This window comes from Melanostigma gelatinosum (assembly GCF_949748355.1).
Source record: "Melanostigma gelatinosum genome assembly, chromosome: 7".
In the NCBI taxonomy this organism is placed as follows: Eukaryota; Metazoa; Chordata; class Actinopteri; order Perciformes; family Zoarcidae; genus Melanostigma; species Melanostigma gelatinosum.
Window position 1 is genome coordinate 21,966,865 of NC_136640.1, and position 10,728 is coordinate 21,977,592.

Genomic DNA, 10,728 nt, shown 5'->3' on the forward strand with positions numbered 1-10,728 from the left:
TAATAGCCCCACCATCGGATTTTCATATTTTTTTGTTTTGTATTATAGCTATAAATGCTTCGCCGACCTTTCCCCTCTCTCTTCGGTTGAGTCTTCTTTCGGTTCTTGTGTTATTTATTGTTGCGTTCCGCTGGCTGTAGCGGAGGAGCGCCACCGTCCTTGCACTGCCTGACATGAGTAGCTCTTTTTCCTCTCGCTGCAGCGGAATGACACACATATCCGAAGCCTGATGGAAGATTGACGCTCCTGTTTACACGTTTTTTTCTTTTCCCAGTAGCCTAGATCATTGTCCATTGCAGAGTTTTTTTTTTTTTTTTTTGGATTTTATTCCCCCCCCCCCCCCCCCCCCACCACCACCACCACCACCAGCACCACCTCCGACTCGATCATCCGCCGCTCCAGTGTTTCTTTCTTTTCTGTACCCTGCGCAGCATCTGTGCACGCAACGGGCGCACCACCGCGGAGAAAACGCGCAGCTAATCCTTCGCCGTCCGCAAGAAACAGGCGTATTTTTTTTCCTCTCCTCCAATTCCTCAAATCGCTTTCGCCTTTCTGCAAGGACTCCCATCTGTACGGCTACACGCTGCGTAAGAATCAAACAACAAAACAACAACGGGGAAGAAAAGGGGGATTTAAACGCAAAGGTAGCCCAAGCATCCAAGAGCGAGCTCGAAAATGATGGCCGGCGGAGCAGTACAACAAAACGGGATTTTCTCAAATCCTCACCATCACAATCAACCACCGCACATGGAGTCCGATCCCCCGGACTCGCGCAAAAGACCCCTGGAGACTCCGACGGAGGCCAGCAGCACCAAACGCACAAACACAGGAGGTAAGAGCGCCGGGGTGTTTTTTGGGGGAGATGCAGAGGGGAGCTGTTCGGGCTTCTTTTCTTTTTTTTGGTGAACGCTGCTCCGTCCTGAGGCGGGCGGAGGGAAAGCGGAGCAGGTTGATCTCTGATTCTGATACACGGTGGCGTGCTGCGGCTCGGATTCATTTAGGTTTGTGCTCCAATTACGCAGTGATGTAAATATATAGAGAGCTTTTCTTTATTATAATGAGCGATCATTTCCATTAAAATAACGACGGGCCGCCGCTGTTTATTGTGGAAAGGAAACAATGAGAGGGACTGAGCTGAGTGGGGGGATTTGGAGGGAAGTCAACAGCCCCCCCCCCCCCCCCCCCTCGCTCACATCCCGACTGTTTCAGATCATCTGAATTGGTTGTTACGGTTTTTTTTCATTATTACAATTTCTTATTGCGTCTTGAGATTCACGCGCAGCCTCAGCGGCCATGCTGCGAGCCGGAACGAGGATGTAAACAAGCGAGAGCCAGATCGGGCTGGTGCGTGATCCGCATGCAGGCTCTCATCCCCCCCCCCCCCCTTGCCGACGGATGACCTTGTGATAATCTCACACATCAGCCACCGTCGCCGCTTTTGTGTACAATTACATAAAGCGGATAAACAAGCGGGCTCGCGTTATAACAGCGGCGGCCCCGTTTGCGTGCCGCTAAGGAACAAGAGCCGGGGGGGGGGGGGGGGGGGTTGAATCCGGAGCGGCTCAGAATGCGACAGCGTCTCTGTGTCATTGCAGCATTGTCAGTCGGATGCCAAGTATATATTTTGGACCATGCTTTGCTGTCCCGATTTGAATAACCCGCAGCTGGAAAGGGGAGATGTATTGCATTTGTGTTGTTCTCTCTAAATTGTCCACTTGTCCAATTGTTTACTTCATTTGTTCTCTGGTTGGATGAGATATACACGGACATGTCACCATGGTAATCACCATATTTGTTTTTTTTTGTTTACATGCTGTCATGCGCCAAGCATTCCCCATCAACCCTGCATTACAAACCATCAGTATAGCCTCTCCTGGCCATGCACACCCTCCATCATGGACATTCGGACACACACTGCAACTATAAAATGTCTTATTTTACAGAACACCCGGAAGGGGCTCGGGTGACGACTTGGGAGATCTTCTATGCAAGACTCCCTTACGTGTTTTTTTGTCAAATTTGTGGATTTTAGACTTACCCAAACTGACTGTTAATGTGAACATGGAATAATAATATGTTCATGTAGGAGTCAGAGTCTTTTTTTGGTGATTTGCACCTTTAACACTAAGATTAGACAGGTATTAGTCATATGCAATGACTAAAGTTGCATGCTATGTATGTGACGTGTATCAATTTGACTATTTTTAATGTAAAAATAAAAAGGAAAAAAAACAACTTCCGCCCTATATTTTTCCTGTCTGGGCAGAAAGGTCTCCAAAACAATGTCCAGACCTTAATGGGACGTTAACACACAGATTGATAAAAACAATGTTTATACATCCCTACAGCCAAAGGCAAAAATCTGAGATTAATTTAGAAGAAAAACATTTATCTGATAATAAGACAATTGTGTGTCACTGTAGCTTCTTTTTTTTTTCGCAGGTTTGATCACAGAAGAGCCTCCCTCATATTACAGGTTGTATTTACCTGCTGAGGCGTCTTCGCCTCACATTTCCCTCACCACGCTCTACGCGGTGGGTGATCCACTAACTGTGATGTTCTCAGGACGTAAAGTCTTAACGGCATAGAGTTTGAGTGGCCTGTCCCCTTTTAATGACAGGTGTCAAAATGACAAAAGAAAGAGTCTAAAGTGGGACCAGGGAGTTCTGAGGATCAATGTCTTTTTATCTTTTTGTAGATTTCTGGGCCCCTTTTTTCTTGAAAATCACCTCGGGGTGATAATTAGACGGAGAGAGTGTGCCCGGCTGAGGAGAGGGGATGGAGGCGGGGGGGGGACTCAGGTTAGCCATGCGTTGTTTCACTGCAGGTCGATGCACTCGGATCACTAAAGGCTCCTCCTCGCCACGTGGCGGGCACTCAAGGGGACCATCCTCCTGCCTGCATAACGGTCGGACAGGCTCGTCCATTTAGACAAATGAAAAGGTTGGGACGATGACGATGATGATGATGATGAGCATATAGCCGCAGGCTTTTACTCGGGCAGAGGGGGGCGGCCTCCCTCAGCCAGCAGCATCAGCATGATGACACTTGGTTGAGAATCCTTCGCCCTTAAAGACGATCAGCAAAGAGCAATAAGAGCTTGGCTGCAGGTCTTTTATGAGAATCTTTGCACTGACCGTTAATTCAGATCTGTTTTCTTTCATTGTTGTTTTAAGTATTTTATTTCTATTGTATCAATGATAGAAATCATTCTTTTTATTCTACTGATAATAAGATGGAATAGAGTATGTTTTTGTGTTGATATCTTTTTTCAAGCTGCGCTGCAGGCCGCAGTTTTAAAAGTTCACAAAGTCAAAGTGCTGATGAGAGATCATAACAATGGCTGTTTCTCTGTATGATTAGCTCACGCCACACAACCCCCCCCCACCCACACCCCCCACCCCTGTGCTTCCTCTCTCTGTAGTGGCCTTCCTGCAGCCCCTATTTGAAACTGAAGGCATTGTATTCCCTCACCAAGAAACTGAGACTCATGGTAAGAGAGACTTTGCTTTTGATCTTCTACGTGTTTTTTTTTTTTTTTTTTAATCTTTACTGTAACCTTCTTCAATGCAGGACTGATTCAGCAGCGCCAACACGAAACATTTTAAATGTCAGGGCGATGACCCTCAAATAGGATTTAAAGTAACACCCTCGTGTGTTCTGCTCCCGGCCCAGGATAGTGCATGCTGATGCTGTTTATATATTGTGTGTTATCAGTTCCATGACATCCATTTTCATGCTTCTTTACACAAACTCAGTGTTTCATTTTTTTATCATGGTGCCCAACATTACCACGCTCACAGATGAGCTCCGATGACCTTTGACCTCATGCCAGCCATATCATCAAAACATTCGGGTTTTTACAATCTGCCGCTGCTGCTGCTGCTGTTCTGCTGTGCTGCTGTTTTAAATGTTGTTTCTGCTCGTGTGCTCAGAGTGTGATGTGTGATGGCTTGTTGATGCTACTGTGGTTTTAACCCTTTTTTAATTTTTCCCAGCGATATATTGAAACTTAACGTGCGGAGCCTTTTAAATCAAAAATATTTCCTTTCATCAGAGCAGAAGATCTTTTTCCCAGATCTGCGTGACTGAGAAGCGAGTAGACTTTTCACTGAAGACGAGGAAAGACGTCCTTTTCTTTTCTTTTTTCCGACTGAGCGTCCGGGCTGGTTTGTGTCCCCGGGTTGATTCCAAACGTGTGGTGAGGGACATTAGAGAAGACGAGCTGATCAGCTCTTAAGACTCTTAAAATCGTAAAAGCTGAAGGTCTTAAAGATGAAACGGTCAATGAGTAGCTTCAGTATACTGCAGCCGCCCGGCCCCCACCGGCCCCTCTATTCCACCAAACCAAAACCCATTCTTATCTCTGCTGCCCCTCGCCACGAGCCAGCAGGGTGCCTCCCCCCCACATTAAAGGAATTCTGGTTTCCATCTAATCATGCACAAATATGATCAGAGACGCTCAATGAGCCCGTTGTTAATATTTGATTTACTTTCAGGGGTTTTAAACTTGGATCAAAGCCAGACTTGATCAGGGTTGGCTAAAATGAGTAACAAAATCTCCCCGTCGTTTCATAATTCAAGGATCAGCGTTTCAACAAAGTTTATTTGGAGAACAGACTCAGAAAGAATGTGTTCTTTTCCTGTTAAGCAGCATTTTAATCTGAATATCTGATTGTGAGTTAAATGCCTTTACGGTTTCAAGAGGGGATTCACATCCAGTTGGAAATGAGACATTAAATATGTTACTAAATCACTTTATTTGTGTGCACTTTATAAGTATCTTATTAGCTTCGGTGCAGAGATGCACTAACAGTTCAAATAGAGTTGTAGCATTTATGACGTACACAAGTTGTAAAGGTGAAAGCATATATCTTTACCAAACTTTTTCTTGATAATCTTTTATAAAAAATAAATGTAGAGAGTAAAAGTTTGTCTTTCCTTCTTTTGAAGTGTAGGGCACTGGAGCCAGGACACAAGGCACAGAAACAAACGCGTAGCAATATGTTGTGATCATAAAATATTTACAATATAGCATTTCTTGGCCACAAAATGATAAGAATTCACTATTTTCATTGCAGATTTTATTCTCTTCTTGGTGGAAAACAAAACAAAACGGCTAAAACCTTCCATCGTCACTCCAAACTGATATTTGTTCGAGGTATATTGTATATAGTACAACCAATACTTCAATATAACAGCAGCCTCTCAGTAGACCAGAAATGACTCGGATTCAGCCCATTCAAAACAAATGCAGCTTTTTCCGGGTAAAAAAAAAGAAAAGAAAAACTGCTTGTATAATCCATTAAGAAGTCTTATGTAAGCACGAACAGAATAAATTGGATGGTGTTTTTTTCTTTTTTTTTCTTGATTTTCATGTAGGTGGTCAGTAAAATGAACATGCGAGCGTGGGAGCCGCCCACAGGTTTCACAGTCGGGGGAAAAGTTTGCTGACCCTCTCGGCCCTTTCATCAGTTTGTGTCGCCGTCTCTCCTCTCCTGTCTGCGAGATGTAATGCATTCATTTAGCAAATGGATGGACTGGCAAGGCGGCGTTCGGGAGGAGGAGGAGGAGGAGGAGGCGGAGGAGGGGGGCCTTGAAATGCCCTTGCCAAGTGACATTAGGGGACTGGCAGGACGATTTCTGTCTGTGTGTGTGTTGTCCTTGTGTTTCATGGTCTGACTTTAGTGGCAAAAAAAGCAGAGACGCAGTTTAATAAATGATAGAGGTGGGGGGGGGGGGGTGCCCAAATGACAGATGCATGCACGCACCCGCTCGGCACACGCACACTTATGCGCACACTGTGCCGTGAGCCCAGGCTGCGCTGCAGACGGGGCCCTTTGACGCTATTGATCCGAGCGTCTTCTGTTGCTCCTGGAGCCGGAGCATCTTTTTTTTCTCCTTTTTTCTTTCGGGGGGGGGGGGGGACAACAAAAGGAGAGCCGCCTTCCCTCGCATCGATCAGCTGTCGGAGATGAGGAGGAGGGAGAACAGCGTATGGACGCTGTGGGGGTTCAGTCCGGATACGACTAATAATGAGTTAGCAGGCGACGCTTTTGTAAAACATACAGTGTATTCTTCATACACAGAGGGTTGAATGTAAATCAGTGTTTTCGCAGAACGCAAAGCGAGCGATGCGGTGCTCACACTCGTGTTTACCCGAACACGGCGTCCTCCTCGGCGGACACGCCTGCTCGTTCACGCTCGTCCTCTTCCATTCCCCTCCATCTTCCTCTTCCTCCACATCCATACTAATCACGCTCTACTCAGACCATCACGACTGCACCCTCCTCCTCCCTCAACCCCCATCCTCCAACGCTCCGTCCTCCACCCCCACTCCCTTCATCAATCGCCGGCTGCCATTGACGACGCTCGCTCGGCAACCGTTGTCGATCGATTTCCCCCACCGCCGCCGTCGGTAGGGGCTCTGCCACTGGTGGCCGCAAAACTCTCCTCCTCATTCTTTCCACCCTCTCTTCCTCTTCCTCTTTTCTTTTTTTCAAGCCACTGCGTCAAAGTGAAAAAAGAAAAGGAAAAAAAGAAGCCATTGTACAGGGTGGGGTGAAGGCGCCGAGAGGCGGGAATATTCCCACAAAGGGAGGCGTGCGATTGGTGGAGCGAGACGCCGCTCGCTGCTAAGCCGCTCGCTGATAGGTGAGGAGAGCGGGGCGGCGATGAATATGGATAAGGGAGCGATGAAAGGGGCCGATGCAGCGAGGACGACTGGAAGGGTCCCCCTCCTCTGAAATAGCCTCAGTCCGTGAACAATGCACACAAACACACACACACACACACACACACACACACGCACACACCAACTGAAAGGATAGAAGGAGCGGCTGCTTCAGTTATCTTTGTTAGCGTATAGCCACCATATCTGCTTCGATTCTACGCAGACGCCCTGATGATAGGGATCGTTTCAATAAGGAGGCATTTGATTGGCTCTCCCTTAACCTCCGTAGCAGGATGATGTTCTGATAAAAAGATGGCGGTATTACCGCGTCTGTGACCGACCAGGACTTCATATCTTACTTCTAGTCAGATACATACATTTACATTTCTGGATTTGTTAGATGACCCGGTCTGTAGATCTGTTTTTGTTTTAGAATTCCATAGTTTATTCAGATTATTGCAAAATGTTTTCAAATAACAGGAGCCACTTATTGTTAAAAGAGTTGAGTGTCATCTTCAAATTGAAATATCCTCCGTTTACAAAAAAAACAAACTGAAAATGATTACTGGCATGAAAACAAAGAGTTATGTGATTTGATGATGCTGGCTTCAAAATATAGATCAGCAAAACCTCTCAAAATGTAGAGGAGTTAACCCCCCCCCCCCCCCCCACTCCAAGCAGGTTTTCGGCCCTACTCGTATTTCCAAAACTCCTTTTCTCGATCGTTCTCCAAATGTTTGATTCCTCAAAGGGTCACAAGAATGTTAAGGGCTTTCGTGTAGCGATTAAGAAAGCGGAGGGCCTTCCACGCCTGAAAGTCACCGCCTGAAATGTCAAATCCGAGCCGAATAAAGGCTGTGGAAAAGCAAAACGTCGCCGTTGCAGAGGCATAGGAGAGAACGACGAGGATGGAGATGTTTCCTCCCACGAGCTCTCCGCGTTCATGAGTGACGACGGCCATCTTTCCAGATCCGAGACAGCTGGTCGAAGCCTCGCTGCTGGAGAGCTTTACGTGTGTGTGTGTGTGTGTGTGTGTGTGTCTGTGTGTGTGTGTGTGTGTGTCTGTGTGTGAATGCTACCCATCAAACAAAAGAACAGAGGACTGGAGGGGGTGTGTTAGACAAAGCCTGCCCCCCCCCTTAACTCTCCCTGCTTAGGGGAGATGAATATTTTCCAAGTCCCCAGAGCTCAGAGCCTCCGTACCAGAGCCCCCCTTTCATCAGCCAGGCTGTGTTCACACTGCTACACTTCAGACTCCATATTTAGAGCTGACTTTCAGATTTCCTTTTTCAGCGGGTTTCCTCTCATCGATCTCATCAACTTGGCAACATATTTTAAGGAGCATTTTAGACCATCATCAGTTTTTATTGTGTTGCCAGTGAGAATTCTAAATGAATGCTTCATATATACAACCAACACTCTATTTACTCATTGTGATAAAAAAGTATCCAATTCAACAGATGATAATACCAAACAATTGTGGTTCCTCGATAGTTCATTGATATCAAGTGTCAAATTTCACGAAAACATAACTATTGTAACTCATCGTTAATTTAACATTAAGTTGTGACACTCACTGTTAAATGTGGAACAAATGTGAGTCCAAAAACTTTTAGAGAGCAATTTGACACCCGCTTTTAGCTTTAATGTGTATTCAACAAACATGTAACTGTGAATCAGCTTCATTCCGTCCACGCTCTCAACCTCTAGATTTCTTTTCAGATTACGACTAGAATGAATTGACAGTGAAGTGACTGTAATCTAGCAACTGGACCGCTTTAAAGACTCTGCGCACTGTCGTTCTGCTATGAGGAGGCGACTGTAGGTGTGTTTTTCAGAGTGAACCGGTGAGTGTAAAACAGAACATGAGAAATGATTTGTGATCTTCAGCCGCCCCCCCCCCCCAAACCACAGCCACGCCCCTGCAGGCCCGTGGACACCAGATCCCAGGATTTGAGCCTCCAATCCCTAAGCATGGCGAGCCTATTCTGGGCCTGGCGGGTCCGCAGGGGCCTCAGCAACAGATTGGACAGTTTACTCATCCAGATATGTCGTTGTGGAGGACCATTTATTATTCATCGTGAACGACCTCTAAAAGAAATGAAAAACAGATCCTAAATGCGTCAATCTTGGCTGCTACAGGACAAAAGAGCCACGTTTTTGTCAAATCCTTTTGGCGTGTAAAAGGAGATGTGTCAGTGTGTTGTTTAGAGTCGTGAAAACATAGACCCCCATCAAAGCAACCAGCAGGGAACCCTGTACACAGCTGCATACACAGTCTGCTACCATGAGAGAAAAGCTTAAACCCCCCCCCCCCCCCGAAATTGTCTCCAATTGCTGCAGAACGTGGCTGTTTGATTGTCTTTTTCCAAAAATTCCAAAAATTGTTGGACACAGCCCTCGGGTTAATTCACTGATCCAACATGCTTTGTTTGCAGCTTACTGAGACCTTGAATTTTAAACTGATAGCTTTTACAAAACCTTGCTGCTCTTCATACGACAGACATTAAGGTCATTGTTGTTCCCCAAAGTGTCGAGCATCCTTTTAGGAAGCCCACAAAATCCTCCCTAGTTTGTGACGTCTAAAACATTAAGACATAATCAGTAACAATCAAAACATCTGTAATTATAGGACGAATGAAAGTTTACATGCTCATTATGTTGTCAGCGTGAGACACTTGCTGCACACGGGAGGCAGAGACGCTGGATCTGTGATTGTGCTTCATATCAACAAGTGCAGAAAATAGTAGCCGAGAACAATGAATTTGACATCATGCTGAGACATCAGGTTCTCTCAACGTGTTATTAATTGTGTTATTTTCAACCAGGGCAGCAGAAGAAATGTTGTCATTGTACACTTCAGCAAATCATGAATACGTTGAAAGTCAATGTTTCTGAACCAGAAAAGTTTCAAAACTGTGTTTCATATTAGCCTCATATCACGTCTGCAGGAATGCACACGACATGTGGTTAAGGTTGTGAAACATTTTGTTTGGTCGAGGCAGCATAACTACTTCGTTAAGGTTAGAAAAGTTCATGACTTGTGTTCAAATAATAACAGCGTAATGTTACAGCGCAACGTAACAGAGTACCGTACCAAAGTAACGTAACAGTGCAACTTAACAGCGCAACGTAACAGTGCAACGTAACAGCACAATGTAACAGCGCAACATAACAGTGCAACGCAACATGGCAACATAACAGAACACCGTAACAAAATAACGTAACAGCACAACTTAATGCAATGTACAGTGCAATGTAACTGTGCAATGTAACAGTCCAACGTAACAACGTAACAGCGCAGCGCAACAGAGTACCGTAACAAAATAACGTAACAGCGCAACATAACTTAACTAACATATTACGCCGAATGTAAATGAACAACAAAAGCAGTGTGCATTTGTTGATGGATGCTTGAAAACCTGAATTTTTTCTCTCTCAAAGATTAAAGTATTTCACATCAACTCAAGACATTATGCTCAAACTAACATGAGTAGAGAAGTTTTTCACCATCACTCTTTATTTAATGTGCTGAGCTGCGAGAGGGAAAATGGCGTGGGTGAGGGTTCCATGACCTCTGTTGGATTTTGAGGTTGGTATTGACATTGATGGGTCGGACGCGGCGTGCAGAGCCTCCGGCTTCTTATTATGCCTTGTTAGATTGGCATGCATGAGTATCACCTGCCCTCCTGGGATGTGGGATGACACACTGAAGGGAGCATGGGGTATAATTACACATAATTAGAATTTGCAACTGTGACAGGTAGATAAAGGAGGCTTGGCTTTATGAAACTGTGGTTGAAAAAAAACATTAGGGTTTTACATTTGTGTTCTCCACAGTGAGGTTGATGAAGTTACAATTGGGAACAAGATGTCTCAGATAAGAAAGCAGCTTCATCAGTTTATTTCTTATTTATGAACTTCTATCTTTTATCATGTAGGCGTAGTTCGTATCTAATGTTTATCAACATGACCCTATGGACTCACAAAACTCTGTTTAAAGAGTGAGCAACTTTTGATTCATGTTTTGCTTTAAGTTTGAGCCAAACAAGTCT

At 45.2% G+C, this 10,728-nt stretch overlaps 1 protein-coding gene across 3 annotated transcripts in view; it reads left to right on the forward strand.

Moving 5' to 3' along the window:
- Window positions 1-675: 675 nt before the first annotated feature.
- Window positions 676-10,728, forward strand: part of nova2 (NOVA alternative splicing regulator 2) — a gene marked incomplete at both ends in the record, with an annotated part of 65,128 nt that continues 55,075 nt past the window's right edge. For 2 of the 3 annotated variants that reach the window (XM_079272625.1, XM_079272626.1), the window contains one exon: window positions 676-832. In XM_079272625.1, coding sequence (XP_079128751.1) covers window positions 676-832 — 157 coding nt within the window. Of the gene's footprint in view, window positions 833-3,424; window positions 3,494-10,728 lie in introns of all 3 variants that reach the window. The other variant, XM_079272624.1, reaches the window with a different exon arrangement.